Below are 22139 nucleotides of genomic sequence, written 5' to 3'. Positions count from 1 at the left end.
CCTTGTACATGTCTTTGCCTATCTGTCCAGGTTTTTCTGTAGGAACAATTCCTAAAGTGAACAGAGTCAAAGGGCATGTTCATTTATTGATAGTCACAAATGACTGACCTTTAAACAAGCCTTAGTGGTATAAGAGCTCCTCTGGGAAGTCTAACATCAATGACTGGCTAATATTAATAGACTCTGTAAAGATATCATTTAGCATTGTATATATGTTAAATAAAAGTATTTTCAAAATTCCATGTACTTAATACTTCCCCGGTGGTCCAGCGGTTATGACTCTCTGCTTCCACTGTGGGGAACATGGGTTCAACCCCTGGTTGGGGAACTAAGATCCCGCATGCCACATGGTGCACCCAAAAAGTAAAAATAAATAAATAAATAAATAAATAAAATCCATGTACTTATAAGAACTAAAAAATTGCATATTGAAGGTTCCAAGTTGTACACTTTCAAGCTCCTCAATTAATGGCAAAAACCATCTCAATTTTGTTAACTCCACCATCTAGCACAGTACTTGGGAGTAGAATGTATCACTGTGTTAAATGAAGTCTCATAAATCAAAGGAAGTAACTACTACATTAGTTGTCACATCACAAAACCCATATAGCTTGTTCTTCATTTGTTAACAGCCAAATCTCTAAGGAAGCTTGTAACATCTACTTTCTTAAATTTGAAATAACTTTCTTCCCCTGAACTTAGGAGCTATCTTAGTGTTAAAACCTCTATTTAACTTTTTAAAGTTAAATATAAAAGCATCTTAAATGTTTTATATATTTTAGATAGGATGGATTATCTGCAATAATTTTATCATTACTGGACTTTGCGCACTTATTTCCTTACCAGAAACTACACATTTGCTCCTAGACCTAGCATAAAGTTTGCCCTAAATTTAGGTTAAAAAGGGGGATGGCATAAGGGCATACTTTAAATGTGGTGCCTCTTTATTGATATGGTTACCTGTTTTTTCCTTGAACTACACCAGAAACTGCTACAAGTTGATATAAAGAAACCCAGGTCCTTTGTTTTCTTTGCCATCTGGAGCCTGCCTCAGCACAGGTCTGTGAATAGACCCCTTCTTCAGTCTCCATAATGTACTGCGTCATTACAATTACCCATTCCAAATAATAACAGAGTGAAACTTGAGTGCATTCTCAGCCCATGCTGCTTTATTGCCAAAATATATATGTACACAGGTGCAGAGCTTCTAACTCACAGCATTTCCTTCTTACAGCAAAGAATAAAATTTCATCTACAGTTCCAAAGATGCATAGATTAGAAAGCAAGCGGCCTTTTGTAAAACTCCAAACAGTCAATGAAAGTCTTTTAACATTATCTTATATACCATGGGAGGGAGAAGATGCTGAACAGTAAGTAAAAACAAGCTACTGAAGTAAGTCTATGTGAAGGTTATTCTAATATGAATCTTTTAAAATTACCAGTGATACATGGTCTTAAGGTAAGGGTCAAAACATTACTGTTGCTTAAGGACTCATGATAATTTATTGCCAGAATACTTATCCCTGGGAGAAAAACATTTTAATCTTTGGTGTGGCATACCATCACCAAAGGAGACAAAATCTTTTGAAAATTCTAACCTTAACATATCTATTCTGACTTGAAGGTTTAGAAGTATGAGTTCCTAGAGAAATCTGTGATGTTTGGATTTCTAATATTAACATTTTAATATGCTCTAGTGAAATAATGGAAACAGATTAGAGAAACTCTGTCCTTCAATCTTTACTGGTTTGTTTGGCAGACATGTTACTGGTAAGTATCAAAGAGAAACTTTACATATGGGATATGACATTTCACTTCCTGAACTGAGTGAAATGACTATTAGTAATTCAATTTTTAACTACTGGAAAGTTATCCAAAGGTATTTGGAATCAAATCCCACGGCAAAGATTAAAATCAGGTTGAAATAATTTTGGAAAAAATATTTTTCAATCACAGAACATGAAACTGGATGGTGCCTAGTGAAAACCAGTCTAATCCTGAATTCTCTTCTACTTAGGCCTCTTTCAGATACAATGAATCCTATTTGTACATTTGTCATGATCACATGTTCTTACAGGGGTTATTTCAAAATCAAAAATCATCTCAAAAAATTGTAAGCTATCACAATAAACTGGTCTATTTTCTACATCAAGAAAATAAATGACAAGGTTTTTCTTCAGAATGGGAAAAATTGCTCCTTTTTACCTGGCATAAAAAAAACTTTAGGCAACCAATTATGAAGTCTAACCAAAATATTAAGGATAAAACTCTAGCTGTAAAACTTTTCCTTGAAAATTTGAATTACAGGAACAACAGAGAAACCAAACCACAGATGTGTGTATATTTTAAGGACTATTTCCATAAAATGTAAAGGGCTCCTTTGCTGGAAGGAACTCTTATGGCTGGTTAATAGCAGTACCATCCAAAGAGCTGCCCAGTTACCTGAAAATCCTGGAACATCTGAAATACGTGCATTATTGTTTCTTTCACTTTCAAGATTCTAGTCTTAAAGAGATCCAAACTTAAGCCACATAAACTTTTTTTTTTTTTTTTTTAATAACGAGTATTTTAATTCTTGTCCTTAGGAACTATAAACACTAGCATGATTTGGAAATGAGACTGGTTATCAGACAAATCCCATTCCTGACTACATCTTCCACACTGGCACTCCATACCCTTTCTGAAACTCTGCACCTGAATAGAACCACAGCAGCTTGTTTGTTTATTCAACATGCTTAGTTTGTGCCTTTTGTTTTTAAACATGCTTGGGGACTAATGGAAGCAGGCGAGAGGTTAGAGGGTGAGCACTATTATGCTCTATTCCTGACAGTCTGAATGTCTTGTGGTTGCCCCTGTTTATCTTCTAGCTCCCATTTTCAATGGAAGAAAGAGTCTTTACTTAGAAAATGAAAACTAATGATCCAAACAATAATTCAAGATAGTGGTTTAAGTCTATTGCTTCATTACTAATAAATGGATATATATAATTACTAGTAATCACATAAACACTGTACATTTTCAACCATGCATTAGGATTATACTCTTAAGAGTTATGGGCCTGCCACTATTGCTCATACTTTCATCCAGACCCAGTTTTAATAAACATGCAGAGTAAACTCTTTGACTAAGAGGAATTAGGGAAAATTACAAGGATACATGCAGTTTCAACTGAAAATATAGGTTAATAAAGTGATTGCTTAGAAATGCAGGCAGCTGCTCCACATCTATCACAATGCTGCTTCAGAATAGAGTTACAAAAGTCGCAGACAAAAAGGTTAAAATTAGGACCACTACTCAGTTATAAAAGGCTTAATTGCAAATTCTGGTCCTTTCGGGTAGAGAATAATGTAAAAATTTGGGAAAAGAGTACTGACAGATGTCCTCTGGAGCAGTTAAATTTTCTTGGCCATTTACTGACAGTGATGGCATAGAAGAGCATAGGTGGTACAGATGATGAAAATGCTCTTAGGCAGAATGGTTTCTGATTCACATTAATGAGCATACCTGCACAGCTCCCTGGGGAAAAGGAGTTTATGAACAGCAGAGCTAATACAATGTAAACTCAAAAATCAATGCCCTGAAGTTCAGCATAGCCCTCTGCTTTTGAAAACTGTTGGCCAAGGAATCCTTCCTAACATGGTATAATTAACAGCCAAGCAATGTTCTGAATAAACTAGAAGCAATTTGCTTGTACCAGCAGCACCATGAGAATGTAAACTCCTGGAGGCCAAGGGTCTCTTCATATTTTGCATATCACAGGTACATAAAGAGTAAACATGGGATCACAATATTGAAAAATAACCATACTTTGAGACCACAAAAACTTAAGAGCACATTTGAGCATTTAGAACTATTAATGTGGCTGTTGAGGGTAATATTTTAATTGTTCTAATTAACTAAACTGTTGACATCACTGTAATATGCAGTGGTGTCCTCATGATCGTGCAGATGTCTGAATATTGCTTGGTTATTCCAATGCCTCTAACATCAACTGAAGGCATAGGACATATAAAGAGGAGCTACAATCATTTAAGATAGCCTTTTCTCTATCCTTTGGAGTTGCCATTTAAGAATTTAGTATTCAAGAGGCACTATTTTCTTAGACCCACTCTATTTACCTTTCAGCTTCTTCCCCTGGGAAACAAGGGAACACACTCTTTTTGGGAATCTTCAAGGTACTAAATGGCCAAGGTGAACATGAGGTAAAAGTAGTCGCCTTTGTTACACCGTTACATCCAGATGTGAGAGCTGTGTTATTCTTCAGATCAAGAAACTAGTTTGCTGGGTTCCTGTTAAAATAAGGTGTCAACAGACCACAGGCCTTGGCACATCTACATTAGATGATGTACTGTGTTTGGCCATTCCTTTCAATCCTTTTGCTTAACACCTTTAAATCCTAACTCCCCTACACTAATAGGCATGAGGAAAAGCCAGTTATCCAAGCTCTTGGTTTGTTTTTTAAACCATAAATATATACACACAACAAACTTCTCTCTCTTTAAAAAAAGGTACCCAGGAAACTAATGGAGAAAGATAAGGTGACAAAGCAGGTTAAGCATCAGGTAAGATAAATTTAATGAGGCTTTAACCCTCTGCTCTAGCAACCAAGTAAAGTATTTAAACTTTAACTTACACAAAAGTTGCTATTTCTCACATAATGATATATTCATGCACATTCATAGTTTTTTTTTAAAGTACATTTATACATTCTATCCAGAACATCTTTTTCCTTTCATGGAAATCTGTTGATCACAGAGTCTCAAACTCAAGTAGTAGTCTATTGTACAACCTTGCTAATGCAACTTATTATACATGCAAAACTGTTATTGCTACTGAAATTCTACCTCTTGAAAATTATCAGCTTGTTTTATGGCTTTTTTTTTTTTGCAATAGGAAATATTCTTTCCTATATATTCTGCTTTTTGCATTCATTACCTGATCAGAGGTATTTTTAAAAACGTTTAAATGCTTTTCAGAAGTGGATTCTCCCAGGCACTCAACTACTTGAAACAAGAGTACAACCACTTTAAGTACAATCTAAGAATCTAAACCTGGGTCCCTGGAGATCTGCTGCCCAACAGTCTATTTGTTTAAGCTTGCTTCTGCACGTGTCACACCACATTAAAAATGTTTTGCATTTCATATCATACTAACTGTAGAATCTGTGTCTATCCTGAACTCTCCTGAGATCTAAAAATCACCCCAGAAAACTGCCATTTCCAAGTTCTCAAGAAAGCTTTTAGAGGTAGGAATTTCTTTTCTACAGAAAGCTATGCTTTCAGAACAAAACAAACTTTTATTTCTAAGAGGAAAGCAGAAAAAAGTGAAAGCTGCCTGAGGCAATTACTATAACCAAGCAGAGAGTTAATACATGGCAGCCTAGATAAGGCTCCATTTAGCTACATTTCCAATTCTCATGAAAAGGTCTGGAATCCCATCAATAAACAATTCAGCAGATTTGGAAACAGGAAAAACCCATGAGAAATTCATCCAGGACACTCTGAACTACTGATCAGTGTTGTTCTGTTAACATGTAGCATACTGCAGATGGAAGCATAAATGGCTTGCTGATTAGAAAAAGTCACTTAAGCAATAAAACAGAATCTTGGTAACATGCAAAATATAATCTGATGCAAAAGGAGTGGGAAAACAATAAACCTACCAGACATACAATGTGAAAACAGTGTAAGAACAATCTCACTTCAAACTTGAGAGCAAAGCCAAATCATGAAATAGGGCCTCATTTTGATGTAAGGTTTCATAAAGACACAAAGGCAACTGCTTTCCAGCTACCCAATGGAAAGCTTAAATATCCTTAAAGACAGCATCTCATGATGTAACCCACATTTCTATTCCTAAATGAGTACTTTCGGCTTTAATCTCTTTTCCCCAGGGAGAATATCACAGATTCAGATATTTATGGAAAAACAAAAGGTCTAGATTTCCCAATCTTTTTACACTATTAGTTATTTTCTGTAATTCATCCTGAAGTTTAAAGTATCACTAGGCTCATGCACTAACCCCTAACATGGTACTACATATGCTACCAAGCACTAATGCTTACAAAACTATACACGTCTCAGAATGGAAGACATTGGTGATTTTGTTGTTCTTAAACAACTTGTAACATTTGTCCACAAGTATTTAGGAAAAAAATATACATATATATATATATTTCTATTGCACATATCCCGTTTTTGTTCAACTTTTTAAAAGAAAAAAATGCCAGCTAACACGCATGAGCAAAGTAAAGGAAGTAGGCACAGCTACAGACTGAGGCACAGTCCTGCCTAAAATTACAGCTTTTGCCGTCATGAAGTGGAACAAAATACATCAGGGAAAATAATGTAGATGCAATAAGTAAACACTGGGCAAGTACAACTGGCATATATTCATTTTGTTAAATGCCATCTGATGAAAATCATGGAAGATGCAGAAACAATTTGAAAGAAAGCATTAAGCAGTGGTCTCCTAAGCTGTGAAATGAAAATACGTAAAGCAACTTGAGAAGATGAGTCTGATACACACACACATATTTAAACAAATGGGAAAGAGACAGTTTCACTGGTGCTGCTGGTACACGTCTCTTCTATACCCTGCCAAACAATTCTTGCCAAAAAAAGAAAAAAAATGGGGAAGATGGGTTTAACAGACAAATGTTGATATTTTCAACATACCAATGGGACTCATATAGGCAGGTTCCATTGCTAAAAGCATTCCTACACTGTTTTTAACAATTCCAAAATACTGAGAGAAAACATCAGGAAATGGCTGAGAAGTTACTAAGAGAAAAATTTAAGTTACCTTTATCTAAGCTACTTTGACTATGCTTTACCACTGAGTAACTGTTCACAATTAAAGGAAATTATATTTTATCTGTTAATTATTTTGCCAAAATGTTTTATGTCAGTGCAAACTAGCTGACCAATTTAACTAATGATTAAAAATGCTCAACTATTTTCCACTTTTGGCTATTTTGATCACTCTCAAATTCTGATAAATCTTTCCCAAGATTTCAGCAGCACAGCACGTATGGCCCTGGGCAAACATTCCCTATATCACAGAGATGATCTAACATGATTTGATCTTAATTTCATCAAAGCAGCTTTAAATTCTCTCTCTACTCACAAAGACTTATTATAAAAGGTTTCCTTCTTATGCGAAGACCTGGCAATTCATACAATGGTCCTCTGTTGATTTGGAAGCAAGGACAGCTTTACCCTATAGACTTCATCAGATAATATATGTTTTAACAGAAAGGAAGTGCATTACTTTTCTTATTGGAATTATTTTTCCTGTTTGAGGGGGTTTTTTTCCCCCTTTTTTTCACCCCCTTTTTTTCAGACTCTGAATTTTTCTAAATCTACACTGAACCAATCACGTTTGGGTACATTTCTTCTGAGGTTCATTCTCTGATAAGAAAGTTCAGTTCCAACTGGAGAAAGTTACCTGAGTCCAAGCCTTTTCAGTCAAACATTACACCTATTGCCTAGAAAAACAAATCAAATACCCAAGAACCCATCTTGGGTCAAAGGAAAAAAATTATTTATGCTTTTACAAAAAAACAGCTGTAAGAATGGGAAACGCCATAAACTCAGACAGAGCTGCATAAAGCATTTTCACTTCTTTTTCCTAAGAGAAAGGAGTAATATGGAAACTGTCCTCCTTTTTCCTCCACTCCTCTATGTCTATAGCTGAGGCAGGCCATACTGTAGGGTCCATCACATCCTCTGAAGAGAAAATCCACTTATGCCACTTTTCTTTCAGCCTTAGCAGCATGTAAAACCAAGTCTCAAGCTCTATATAAGACTCCACAAAAAAGAATGAAACACTTTGTAATACAGTAGGTCTCTCATGCTACAGAGGTGAAGAGGGTTCCATCACTGGAGTCAAACTGTTGTTTCCTTTTACCAATCTTTCACTAAACCCAAGCATGCATTCATAAGGTTAGCATCTGCACAATGTGGTCATTCCTTAGATGAATGAAAAAACATTTAAAAATACCAAATATCCAAAGGTTTCTGAGAATGAAGTCAACCACAGCTTCCTTCTCCAGGAGAGAAATTCCTCTTATCATCCCAAACTGTGGACTTACATATGTAAAAATAGCTATTTATAGGTTTGTGATGGTTTATTCACATATGAAAGTAACCTTGTGGTATCTTGTCTTTTTACTTCTTTATCACATCAAGGGTTTTATTGCAAAATGGTACCTTTGTTCTTACCTAGTAAATCCATGTCAGAGGATAAGCCAGGATTTAGATACATATGTAAGCCACCTCTTTAAGCATCTCTTTCACTTCAAATTAGAACATATATCTGGAATTTACTGTTGCCAAGTCTCAGCTGTGCTTATCATGATAGTGGTTAAAACTGGAAGACGTTAAAAAAACCCAAAACCCTGATGTCCTACTATTTATATTCAGTCTTCTTGTTTGGAACAAAAGGTAAATAATTCGCAAACATCACCATCAAAGCATCTGTTTCAAACCAGACATCAGCCTTCAGCTTTTGAAATAATTTCTTTGTGATTAAGCAAATAGCAGCTGAAGATACATGTCAGCTGCTTCTTTCTTCCAAAAGAACCTGGCAGGATGACTGCACCCCAGGAGCTTCTCTGTGTTGAATCTGAGTGGTGGAACAAAAAGAAAAGCAGCCTTTTCCAATCCAAATCATGGAGGTAAAGTGTAGAGAAGAGATATCCACATTTCAATAGGGAAGGTGACCGGATAAAAGAAGTAGGACTACCCCACTCCAGGAGACAATGTAGAAATACCTGGAAATACAAAATAAATTAAAAACCAGAAGGATTAAGATAGGTACTTCTACAAGACCTTACTTTTTCAAAGTAATATTTAAAAACACAGAAAAAAAAAAAAAAAACTGCTTGGATTGCATATTGTTTAAAAGAAAATATCCAACCACACCACCAAATTCAGTATTATCAGAAAAGCAGAAGCAATAGCCAGAAAAAATATGTACATATATACAAAAAGACTTATATAAAAACTAGTATTATATAAAATGAGATATACATGTCAATTTCATGTTAAACATCAGTAATATATTCCAAGTTTTTAGTAGCCATGAAATGATTCTATGTAAAACATCTGTGTTTAAAAGCAGTACTGTATTTCAAAGGTAATGTTTAAATACTTAATGGGCAAAACCATGTGTATCATCTTACTCAGAACTATCTTCAACTACCTAAGACTAAGAGTGAACAATAAAAAGTTTGTAAACTATAACCACAGGTAAAACAGTATGTACTGTACCATGATCACCCAATGCAAGCATGTAAAAGCATCAGCAGTTCATTACTATGGAACATAACAATTAAGTTGCAAATATTTGCAAAAGTAAATCAGACAAAAAAGGAAAAATAATGTATAAAGTCCACTTACATGAGGTACCTAGATGAGGCAAATTCATAGAGAAAGCAAGTGGAATAGAGGTTACTAGGAACTAAGGGGATTGGAGGAGTGAGGAGTTATTGACCAGGGTATTGAGTTTGGGATGGTGAGTAAGTTCTGGAAAATGACAGTGGTGATGGTTGCACAACAATGTGAATAGACTTAATGCCATTGAATTGCACATTTAAATACAGTTAAGATGATAAATTTTATCTATGTGTGAGTGTGCTAGTCATGCTTGACTGTTTGTGACCCCATGGCCTGCAGCCCACCAGGGTCCATGGGATTCCTCTGTCCATGGGATTCTCCAGGCAAGAGTACTAGAGTGGGTTGCCATTTCCTACTCCAGGTGATATTGCGATTCAGGTGTTGAACCCATGTCTCTTGCATCTCCTGCACTGGCAGGTGGATTCTTTATTACTAGCACCATCTGAGAAGTCTAAATTTTATGTACATGTGTATATAAAATAATAAGTTACAAATGCATATCAAAAGCTTAAATAAATTACTTAAGCTTACAAAAATGGCCAATGGTGACTAGCTAACTAGTCTTCCTAGCCCTCCATTTTTAGTATGCAACACAGATTAAACAACAAAACCTCAATTCCAAACTGAACTAGACAAGACTGCTGACAGTTCTGATTGAAAACCTACAAAAGGCAAATGTAAATTAATTCAGAATCAAACAGAAGGAAAAGAACTACAGAACTTGCCTTTGGTATAAATGCAGCAGAGGAAATGAGAGGAAAACCTGAGAAGATCCACAGACAGGCCTTTAGAATGATATGGAGAACAGAGCTGTTTCATTATAGAAACTTAATCTGGCAAGTTCAAGGTTTGTACCAGCCACTGGACTTTTCTGTAGTTCAATTCTAATTGATAGTAATGTTGAAGGGGGAAGCTAGTTCTTTCTACAAATAAATATGCTGAAAGAATTCTATGTAAACCAAGCAAGTACTAAAGAAGCTTTTTTTTTTTTTTAATGTGCCTTTTCCTTAATGCTATTGCAGCTACATGGATGAACCTAGAGATGTCACATTAGGTGCAGTAAGAGAAAGACAAGTATCATATGATATCACTTACATGTGGAATCTAAAAAAATGATTTAAGAATGTGTTTATAAAACAGAAACTGACTCACATAAAAACAAACTTATGGCAACCTCCATAAGTTTGTCATATGTCCTAAAATGAAAACTCCACCAGGAAGGAACCTGTTTTGTTCACTGAACCCCAAGCACCTAGAATAGTGTGACCCATAGTAAGCACTTAATAAAATTTTGTTGAATAAATGAATGAATACCAGGGCTCTTAAATACACTTTTAGCCAACATAAGCTAAAATTTAAATAGGTTCTAGACTTAGAAGAAACTACAACTATACACTGTGATCTATAAAACTTACACATACATTCTGTAAAGCTGGTGCCTTACTAGGCATTTCTGGGTCCCTAAACTCACTTGTTTACTGCTGCTGATGATACAGGGAAAAAGTAATTTACTTGTAATTTTTTTATATTAAAAAATTTGACTTGAGAGGATGAAAAGATAAAACAGGAATTTTCAATGTAGCTCTTGTGCCAGCTGGATCTGAGTCGAATGACTTTATGTAGTCGTCAGCTTCTAAGGTGGTTCCCCCTTATTGCTGCCCCTGGTATTCAACCCCTGTAATAATCTGTTCTAAAAATGAATCAAAGTTGATCTATGTAACCATTGTATAATAAAAAATTTTGACAGCCCCTCGTCCCTAGAGGGAGACCACAAATCTCTGGAGTTTACGGTAAATGAACCAGTGGAAATTAAACAACATACTCTAACACAACCAATGGGTCAAAGAAGAAATCACAAGGGAACTTTGAGAATAAGTATCTTGAGGCAAGAACTTCCCTGGTGGTCCAGTGATTAAGAATCCACCTTCCAATGCAGGGGACATGGGTTCGATCCCTGGTCAGGGAACTAAAATGTCACATGGAAACTAAGCCTGTGCACTGAAGACATAGTGCAGTCAAAAAAGAAAAATCTGAGACAAAATAAAACAAACACAATATACCAAAACTTATAGGATGCAGCAAAAGCAGTGCTGAGAGAGAAATTTATAGTTGTAAATGCTTAAATTAAAAAAAGGGTATCAAATCTACAACCTGACTTTATACATTAAGGAACTAGAAAAGAAGTAAAACTAAACCCAAAGCAGCGAGAAGAGAAAAATAAATATTACAGCTCAGATAAATGGACAACAGAAAAACAACATACAAAACCAATGAAACCAAAAATTGGTTCTGACAGGGTCATCGGAATCCCTGAATCTGCAGCCAAGTGGTCAGAAGTAGAAGTGTCCTGAGGATCCTCCAAAATACAGCTGACATCTAAAGTAAGGGCAGTTTTCTTGGGGGTCATGCCCTTTGACTTGTGGGGGTGGGGGATCTGCATTAATTCCAGATGGTTAGTGTCAAAACTGCATTGCAGTATACTAGTTAGTGTTCAAACAATGAGCAAAAGAATGAGGGAGTGAGTAACCTTTGAGGCAAGGTCAGAGGTGGGATTGAGGCTTCTGCCTTGTTCTGGGGTAAGCCAGCTGCTGTATCATAAGGACACTCAAGCCGCCCTGGAAGAGGCTGACAGTGGAAGGAACTGAGGTTTTCCACCATCAGCATGAATTTGCTATCCATGTGAATGAGCCACCATAGAATCAGACCAGATGACTACCATCCCAGCTAGTATCTTGACTATATAACCTTATGAGACGTCAAGCCAGAAACCATCCAAGCTGCTCCCTAACTGCTGACCCACATAAACTGTGAAAGATAATGAATGTTTACTGTTGTTTTAATCCACCAAATTTTGGGTAATTAGTTATACATCAATAAATAGCTCATACACTTAGCTTCCTCTAAGGACATGAAGAATGATATACCATAGGAGTTAAGTACTTTCTTATTTTGCTATGTAAATTCAGAATACAGTTCAGAAACAAAGTGGGTATCACTGTCATTTAAATTAAGTTTTAAAGTGTCTTATTTGAAACAAATGCAGGGTTTGTTGGACAGTTTCTGCCCCCAAATATGGATAGACTATACTAATATAGATCTGCTTAAGTAGATTTATTTCCTCCCTGTAAATGAAAGTACACCTTGTTCTGCACCCTGCTTTTTCCTTTAAAGTATACTAGAGATCATTCTGTACCAGAATTTAAAGGTACTTTGTAAATACAAAAGCACTTACTTTGTACAAGTACAAAAGTACTGATAAGTGCTTATCAGTTCCCTATAGATTTATAGGTTGCTATCAATGTGTTATACAAATGTAAAATTTCTATTACTCAGGTCCAATAATGGAGTCCCTTGTGCTAACTCCACATCACCAAACCAAGACTTAATACTTAACCTAACTGCAGTTTCAACCTCCTGCAGAAATGTAACCTTTAACCAGTCAGTCTGGAACTGCCTGGTCAGCAGAACCCTTCTGTTCCTCTTAGGAGGATGACCTTCCCTGAAATAATGCATTTTTTGCTAGTTTCTGCCCCATTCCCACCTTTCCTCTTCTACAGCTCAGTGGAGGTCCTTTCTATCTGCTAGATGAGAGGCTGCCTGACTCATGAATCATTTAATGAAGTCAATCTGATCTTTACTCTGCTGACATAATTAAAAAAGACACACACAGCCCTGTGTTAACAGCAGCATTATTCACAATAGTCAAGATGTGGAAACAACCTAAATGTCCAACAACAGATGAATGAGTAAGATGTGGCACATATATACAATGGGATACTACTCAGCCATAAAAAGAACGAAATAATGCCACTTGCAGCAACATGGATGCAACTAGAGATTACCATCCTATGCGATGTCAGAAAGAGAAATATGTATGATATCACTGATGTGTGAAATCTAAAATATGACACAAATGAACCTATTATGAAGCAGAAATAGACTCATAAACAGAGAACAGATTTGTGGTTGCCAAGGGGGAGTTGAGGTGGGAGAGGGATGGAGTGGGAATTTGGGATTAGTAGATGCAAGCTATCATATACAGAATGGATTGACAACAAGGTCCTACTGTATTAACACAAGGAACTATATTCAAAGTCCTGGGATAAACCATAATGGAAAAGTATACCAAAAAAAATGTGTATGTGTATATATATATATGTATAATTGAGTCACTTTACTGTATAGGAGACATTAAGACAACATTGTAAATCAACTATACTTCAATTAAAATTAGTTAACTCAGCTGAATTTTTACTCAACAGTCTGCATGGACTTAATTATAAGTTATAAATCCAAGCAACAAAGCCTTTACTCTAAAGGTATAAGATAAAAACGCTTACCAACTAAAGGGCACTTATTCTGTTTCCTGTTTTTATTCCTTTTCGTAATATTAAAATATACATAGTTGGAACTTTTCATGTACCTTTTTTCACTTTTTATTGTAAAATACACATAACATACAATTTATCATCTTAACCCTTTTAAGTGTACAGTTCAATGGCATTAAGTACATTCACATTATTATGCAACCATCACCACCATCCATCTCTATAACTCTTCGTATCACAAAACTGAAACTCTCTACTGATTAAATAATAAATCTTAATTTCCACTCCCTGAAGCCCCTGACAACCACCCTTCTACTGTCAGGCTCTATGAGTTTGACTATACTTAAGCACCTTATACAATTGGGATACAAGATTTTAACCCTTAAAGCAGTTGAACATTGAATGTTTTCATATATTACAATCAAGGTACGTAGACATTATGGGTTGAACTATGTCATATGTCATCCCCAAGTTCATATGTTGTCTTACAAGTACCTCAAAATGTGACCTTATGTGGAAACAGGGTCACTGCATAAGTAATTAATTAAGATGAAGTCATACTGAAGCCAAATGGGCCCCTAATCTGATTAGTGTCCTTATAAAAGGGAGAATTTAGGACACAGACACACACAGGGAGAATGCCCTGTGAAGAATAGAGTTATGCTGCCACAAGCTGAAGAACTACAAAAAACTAGAAGAAAGGCTTGGAACAAATCGTTCCCATGTGCCTTCAGGAAGAGTACAGTCCTGCCAACACTTTGATTTTAGATGTCTGATCTCCAAGTCACCCACTTAGTAGTACTTTGTTATAGCCCAGGAAACTAATACAGTAGCTGTGAACCCTAATTTGCACATAAGTTTACTGTCTACTGTGAAAGCACTATCACTTAATGCTCTTTGAGCAACATAATGTACTTTTACTTTTGTGGTAAATTCAGAATAGATTCATACCAAAAGATAATAAAGGTGTACTGAAAAGGCTTTATAATTCAAATTTAAGTGAATATACTCTAAAATTTGCCCAGTAACATTTCTATTTTATCAATTGATCTCCTACAGTCTACTTAAATCTTTCCTCCTTATTCAATAAAAATTATTGGTTTGGGCAAATGATCAAATTTTTATTTTCTTTTATATCTAATACATTGCTTTTATTGAAAATAAATGTTTAGCTTAAATATAGATATATAGTCACTTGTGATATTCATTCTCAGTTGAAGCTAATGATTTCTTGTTCCACTCTCGTCTAGCTATTTCTGAGCTACTTTAACAGTATTTGAAAGCATTAGCTACTTTTACTCACTTGCCAAATCCCGAGTTCAGCATTTTGTTTTCTTTTTGAGATGAATATCAAAGCACCTAAATGGCAAGGAAACTGTTCTTCCTGCAGTAAGGGGAAGAAAAAAAAAATTACAGTAAGGATATAGCCCTTATTTGTGCTATATGCATCCATGTGCATAATTATTCAAATGAACCAAATAAGTCTTAAAAACATTATAAAAACTATTTGGAAGGAACAATCAGAAAAGAAGTTACCCTTTATCTGCACTGGTATTAATTTTATAAAGATGTCAAATCTCCTCAGACAGTGGTTCTCAAGTTTTTAAACAAAGTTCCCCTTGAGAATCTGATGATGCTGTGGGCCCTCTCCTCCCACAGAAGACCTCTGCTTTAGTAAAGATGACCACTTCCCTGTTTGTAAGGTAGGAAGAATGTTATGCCCCATATTTTCTTTACTTTCCTAAATGAAAGGAAAAAACTACTCCAGACGAAAGCAACAGAAAGGTTTTAGTTCTTCACCCGGTATTTTCAGCTCTGCTAAATCCAGGGCCAGCAAAAAAGTGTACCAGTCACCTTCATTTGTAAAGGACACGTCATTTGAACTGGGCCTAACGTGTCAGTTTCAAACAGACTTCACCAACTCAGAAATCTAGTAACAGGAACCCTTCCCACAATTTAACTGAAAGACCGAATGTGAGGGGTCATAACAACCCAAATTACAAAAAGACGCATCCCATAAAGTTAAACAAAAACAGAATAGAAATGCCTGAGTATTATACTTTGTAACCTCTCCCCATTAAACAAGTTACTTTCTAATGATAATTCCCCAAACTCTTCCTCATTCTCTCCATAAAAATATATATATATATAAATTAAATTGTACACTGACTCTTTCAGCTCTGGAAAACTACGGTGAATTCCATCTAGTCAGCCGAGACTAACGCGCCATTAGGCAACTATCAGGTCATACAAGGACAAAGCTGCTTTCTCAGACCTTAAAAAGTTTGAGAGGTGGTAGTGGAAATAAATGGATATAACAGAGTTAAGCAAGAGTACACACACGATACACAGACTCAAATTAAAATCCCCGGGCCTGGGTAGTGTGGGAGGGTGGGGAACCTGACCTGTTATATCAAATCTCAAGGTCAACGGGACGGGGACACAAAACACTCAGAACTCGGACCGGCCTCGATTGAGACCCGAGACTCAGGCAAAACAGTGGGCACGAAGTTGTGAGACGAAGAACAGAAACAAACCAATAAAACTAAAATATTCTTCAAAGATAAACTGATGGCCGACACAGAGAATGCCAGATATACACCAGCGTGGGTGCAACCATTGGGGAACGAATCGAAAGCACAAACACAGCCAAAGCCAAGGCACTAAGGTCAGTGGCGGAACGGGTTTGAGAAGAGGTGCAACACACCTTCAAAAAGCGGGGGCGGCCGCCCTAGGGCAGCTCGGAAGGAAACCAGCGCCCAGCCAAGGCCCGCGCCAGTGCGGGCAGGCTCTGTGCACTCTGTTCCTCGGATGGTTTGGGCCGCGCCACATCCTGCTAGTTTCCCCGTCCCCAGCCTTCCCAGCTTACCTCGCACGGGCCAGCAGAAGCACTCCAGTGCCCGGGGGCCGGCCCGCCCCCTGGCCCAAAGGCCAGATAGCCACAACGAGCCTCACTCCGCCATCTTCGCTCCTTCTCAAGTCCGCCAACCCTGCGGCGGCCGTTTCCAGGCGCCCCGCCTCTTCCGCCAATGCTGAGTACAGATTGGATAATGATTTGCGCAGGCGCGCTCTTCTTCCGTTGTAGATTGGTTGGAATGTGTGTCAATCAATAGCTCTAGCCCCACTCTTTCGGCTTGTTTATGCCGGTGATTGGGTCTCAGGTTTGAGGTAATAGGGGAAAATGCTTTCTTAATTCATTTCTTAAGATTGTAAAATTATTTCCGCGTTTAAGCAGCGGAACTTCGTTGTTTGGTAGTCTATGTCTAGGCCGCGTGACTATTTTAAGCCATCGTTAGGTTTACTAGTAGTTTTATTTTCAGGGCCCAGGAACTTTTAAACACTGTTGTTCAGTCGCTTGGTACTATCCGACTCTGCGACCGCATGGACTACAGCACACCAGGCTTCCTTGTGCTTCACCTACTCTGGAGCTTACTCAAACTCATGTTCATTGAGTCAGTGATGCCATTCAGCCATCTCATCTTCTGCCGTCCCCTCCTTATCCTGCCCTCAATCTTTCCCAGCATCGGAGTCTTTACCAAGGAGTCGGCTCTTTTCATCAGGTGACCAAAGCATTAGAGCTTCAGCTTCAGCATCAGTCCTTCCAATGCATATTCAGGGTTGATTTCCTTTCGGATTGACTGGCTTGATCTCCCTGCTTCCAAGGGACTCTCAAGAGTCTTCTCCAGCACCACAGTTAGAACGCATCAGTTTTTCGGTCCTCAGCCTTTTTTGTTGTCCAGCTCTCACATCCGAACATGACTACTGGAAAAACCATAAGTGGGCAGTATAGGTCCTCAAACACCATTAAGGCTGTCATCTGAGCTGCTTCCTAGAAGTACAGATTCCCTACCGCTGCAGTTGAGATCCAGTTTCCTAAGTCTTCAGATGAGGCCAAGAAATCTTAACTTTTACAGAAGTGGTGACTCAGACAGTAAAGAACCTGCCTGCAATGCGGGAGACCAGGGTTCGATCCCTGGGTGGGGAAGATTTCCTGGAGAAGGGAATGGCAACCCACTCCAGTATTTTTGCGTGGAGAATTCCATGGACAGAAGAGCCTGGCAGGCTACAATCTATGGGGTCACAAAGAGTCTGATACAACTAGGAGAATTAACACTTTCACATGATAAAGAGCATTTATGGGAAAACCTACAGTTAATATTACACTTAATGGTGAGACGATACTTTGGCTTTAAGATCAAAAACAAGGTAAGGACACCATCTCCCACCACCTCTACTCTATATTGTACTGGAGGGGGCAGACGGTGCAAAAAGACAAATAATAACTTTGTCCTTAGATGACATGATCCTTTGTAGAAAGTCATAAGGAATACACACACATAGCAAAAACAAAACTACTAGAATATGTTGAGCAGGTTGTAGGATACAAGATCAGTATACAAAAATCAACTTTATACTAATAACAAAAATGAAACTAAGAAAACTGCATTCAAAATAGCATCCCAAAGGATAAAATGCTTAGGAAAAATTTAATAAAACAAGTCCAAGCTTTTTAACACTTTAGACTACAAAACATGACAAGAGGAAGGAAGATCTAAATAGAGACTTTCCATGAAAATGGATTGTTAGACTCAATATTGTTCAGATAGCAATTCTCAAATTGATTAGAGTCAACGCAATCCCTAAGAACAGGTATTTTTCTTCCTGGGGTACAGGAAACTAATGATTTCAAACCTGAAGAAAGGGACTGAGTCATGAAAAATTCTTATAAAACATGAGGACAAAAATCAACCAAGTTGTTTTAACCACAAGTATTTATTGATGGATCGAAGAATACAATTTTAATGGAACAATAAGGCACAACCGTGGATTAAAACACAGCCAAAAGGAGGAAAAAGCCATCATCTTAGGAACTTTAAATATGCAGGTCAGGAAGCCTCTGAAGTACCTCACTAACAGACCAGTGTTGGACAGTTCCTCCCTTTTACACAATTCCTATATTACATCACTTGATCACAAAGTCACACTGATACTTCACTATGAAATCCTCTCTCATTTATACTTGAGTCATCCAGCCTGGCCACTCTTTCTTAAGCACTCTTCCCAAACCCTCTGCAGTGTTTTTTTTTTTAAGCAATTCCCTTCCTAAAGTAGTGTGTATACATCTTGGATAGCCTTCCAAAGCAAGGAAACAAGCAAGCAAGCAATGAGTCAGTGAGAATCAGCCAAGGACAGATATATGGATGAACAGATGCATAAAGATAGCTCTTAGGATGACCACAGCCTGATTCAGTGACATATATACTAAGCTGCCTTGGGGCAGAGGAGTTGCTCTGGTTCAAGCAAAGGCTTGTAATGCCACTTCAGGTTGTGTCACCAATGCCAGAGCTCTCATTCCTAAGGGATTAGCAATAGTCTATGAAAAGGGCTAGGAAGTCAATGTAACCAGGCAGCTAATGACATGATACATTCAATGTTTTGGACCTGTATTAAGAGCTGACTAGGGCGTCCAGCATTAACTTGTGCCAGGTGTAAAATTCAGAGATAATTTTGTGCAAAACCTCAAGACATTGAGGACAATTTTTAAATCTTATGGACTGGGATAAGTTAGGCACTTATCTTTCTACTTAGAAATGTAAAGTGAAAAGCATGCCAGGGAACATCACACTAAGGCATAAACCATGCTGCAGAGGTGGGAATATTTTTAGGGTGCCCAGCCTCCTTGTTCAAAAAGCCATGAGAAAGACACCAAGCAAATGGTCAGAGCAGTCATTCTGGTGGTGACATTATCCTCAGACGAAGTAAGCTGCAGGCATATGGCTAATTTCTAGAGAATCAACACTGAACTAACAAGAGCAGCCACGTAGGTATGTGTGTTGAGAATCAGAGGCCAGAGGTAGAGCGACCTGGGCAAGCCACCTAGAAGACTTGGCTCTACACCTCTTATCTTTCTTATCTTTCAAGAGCATCTCTAACCAACAGCCCTTTGGTGACAGAGCAGAGGGGACCAAGAGATGGTCAAGACATTCTTCTGAGAGAAGTGTTGGTTACTGAAAAGCTCCTGGGGAGGCAGCATCCCAGATACCTATTTAAGAGTAAAGGTAGATTAAAAACTGCCAGACCACTGAACTATACTGCGAAGTCTGAAATATATTTAACAGGCGTAACTGGGGATGCCAAGTAGAACAGGGAAAATGGAAGCTTAATAAAAACCAGGGATACTGAAAGACTAAGAGAGTGGTAGGTTGGGCAAAAGAGAACTGGAAGCAAAGGACATATAAAAAAGGATGAAGGAGCATGCCAAAGCCAAGCTGGTGGGAAGGCAGCCTGGCTATGGTTCACATCCAGTCAAAGAACTTTGCTGGCTGGTTCTTGGGTTGATTCCCTCTCACTTTCTCAGACTGGATGGACGCATGGCATTCAGCAGCAGAACAAGGGAAGGTGACATTTAGAAATGGAGATATCTGGCGAACAACACTGAACAGAATTAGACTGGGTGTACCATTCTGTAATGCCCCATTTATACACCAAAGGCAGGTTTGCGTTGACGGAACATATTTGGGGTTGTCATGCAACAGCAGTAGTACTTTGGGAGAAGGGGAATGATGGGGTAGAGGTGGGGCTGGTGGATAGGAGGGCTTTCAAGTTCCAGTTCTTAAATACTAGAAAGCAAGGAATAGTTTGGTCTCAGTCCTTTAGTGAAGAAATCGGATGCTCATTTTCTGTTCTACGTCCACCTTCTCCAAAACCTGTTTAAAAAAACAAACAAACAAACCCAGCTACAGTTACAAAGGTTACAACAGGAGATGCTGTGTCAAGCTCTTCTCTAATGTTTTTCTCCCTCTCTCCTGCGTAGTAGGATTTGTAAGTGACTGACCTTAACAAATTCTGTGAAAGAGATGGCGCTGTCCCCATCCTGATCAGCCTCCTGAATGGTCCTGTCTGCAATGCTGCCCAGCTGCTCATCTGAAATATTCACTCCAACCATCATGCGTAGCACCTACAGGACCGAGAGCCAGGAATTATGAGAGACTTAGGGTCACGAGGACTCTCTTACTAAAATTTAAAAAATAAAATCCACCCCCACACTCTCTTCCTTTGATGTCCTCTATTATAACAGCCAAAAAGCCTAAACACATATCTTCTCATCTAGGCCATTTTAGACAATAATATGAGCAGAACTCTTTGGCAAAGTTATTGAATAGGAAGGCAGACCTTCACTTCAGGGAGAGTCCTTTGCATTTTAGTCTTCTCCATTCTTCCTGCCCAGGATGTGGACATGATGCCGAACAACAGTCATCCTGGGACCATTAGATGAAAGTCAAATGTACTGTGGATGCTACAGTAAGAAGCAGCCTGGTTCCTGGACATCATTTATGTACTATACGAACCTGGACAATATATTCCCAGGCTTCTTGTTGCATAAGGCAAATTAGTCACTTATAGGCTTAAGTCAGTTTGGTAAGACTTTCTGGAATCTTAACAGAATACAGTTCACTTTAGCAATGCATTAGCTCAACTATTCCTAAAGTATGGTCAAGGAACATAAAGATCCTTGAGGGGTTAAATACTAAATTCCTTCTTTTAGAAAAATGACAAGCATAGTTAAAGGGCTGTGAGAACTGTGATAAAGAGAATTAAAAAACACTTTCACCAAATTGATCCCCAAACGTACCAAAAAAACCAGCGGCTCCCCACTTATTCTGCTAACATTTTTAGGGTGTGAATATACATTGAAAATTGCTGCCTTAAACAAAACAAACAACTCTTAATAAAATGACTTTTAAACCAACATGAAATGGGGGACAGGGTGCTTTTATGATGCCTTGCATTGCCCTAGTCCACCACCTGTCTTCAACAGGTAAGAGCTGAGCTTTCCCCGAGGAAAGAAAGACTTTCTCAGCCAGCTGTTCACAGGGCTCCCTTTGCCCTATTCCTTTACACCCTTCCCCAATCTCTTAAAATTGATTTTTAAAAGTACATTATGGGATATTCTGGAAAAAAAAAAAAGAACTGAAATACTGATTTGTATCAACACTCCCTGATCCCCAAGTCAATTCTTAAAAACGGGAAGTTGTACATTTGGGGAGAAATATATACAAATTAAAGGATAAATAAAAAGAGGCAATGCTAGCAAAAACTTTAACTGGCCAAGCCATTTGTCATCTTCCTTGTGATTAGGATCCCCAGGTGGCTCAGTGGTAAACATGCCACCTGCCAGTGCAGGAGATGTTTCCAATCCCTAGGTCAGGAATATCCCCTGGAGGAGGAAATGGCGACCCATTCCAGTATTTCTGCCTGGGAAATCCCAAGGACAGAGAAGCCTGGCAGGCTACAGTCCATGGGGTTGGAAGAGCCGGACAGGACTTAGCAACTAAGCACTCACGCAGTGACTGTGTGGCCAACCAGACAAATCCATCCTGAAACAGCAGTTTCTTTAGGTCCCAGTCCA

At 38.0% G+C, this 22139-nt stretch overlaps 1 protein-coding gene and 1 long non-coding RNA gene across 2 annotated transcripts in view; both read right to left on the bottom strand.

The window, feature by feature from the left end:
* Positions 1-1147: 1147 nt before the first annotated feature.
* On the bottom strand, positions 1148-16740 carry LOC136171620 (uncharacterized). The gene is made up of 3 exons (XR_010663896.1): positions 16599-16740; positions 15033-15113; positions 1148-8776 (listed from the first exon to the last, which is right to left on the bottom strand). It is a non-coding gene; the product is annotated as an uncharacterized lncRNA (long non-coding RNA).
* Positions 16741-18483: 1743 nt separating this feature from the next.
* CHP1 (calcineurin like EF-hand protein 1) overlaps positions 18484-22139 on the bottom strand; it is a 35037-nt gene continuing 31381 nt past the window's right edge. Inside the window, exons 6-7 of the mRNA XM_065941911.1 lie at positions 20565-20687; positions 18484-20436 (exon numbers count right to left, since the gene is read on the bottom strand). Of these exons, the coding sequence (XP_065797983.1) occupies positions 20383-20436; positions 20565-20687 (177 nt within the window). The 3' untranslated portion in view covers positions 18484-20382. The remainder of the gene's footprint in view (positions 20437-20564; positions 20688-22139) is intronic.

This window comes from Muntiacus reevesi, chromosome 7 (genome assembly GCF_963930625.1).
Source record: "Muntiacus reevesi chromosome 7, mMunRee1.1, whole genome shotgun sequence".
In the NCBI taxonomy this organism is placed as follows: Eukaryota; Metazoa; Chordata; class Mammalia; order Artiodactyla; family Cervidae; genus Muntiacus; species Muntiacus reevesi.
Note: the sequence above shows the minus strand (reverse complement) of the source record. Positions and strands in the feature narration are given on the sequence as shown.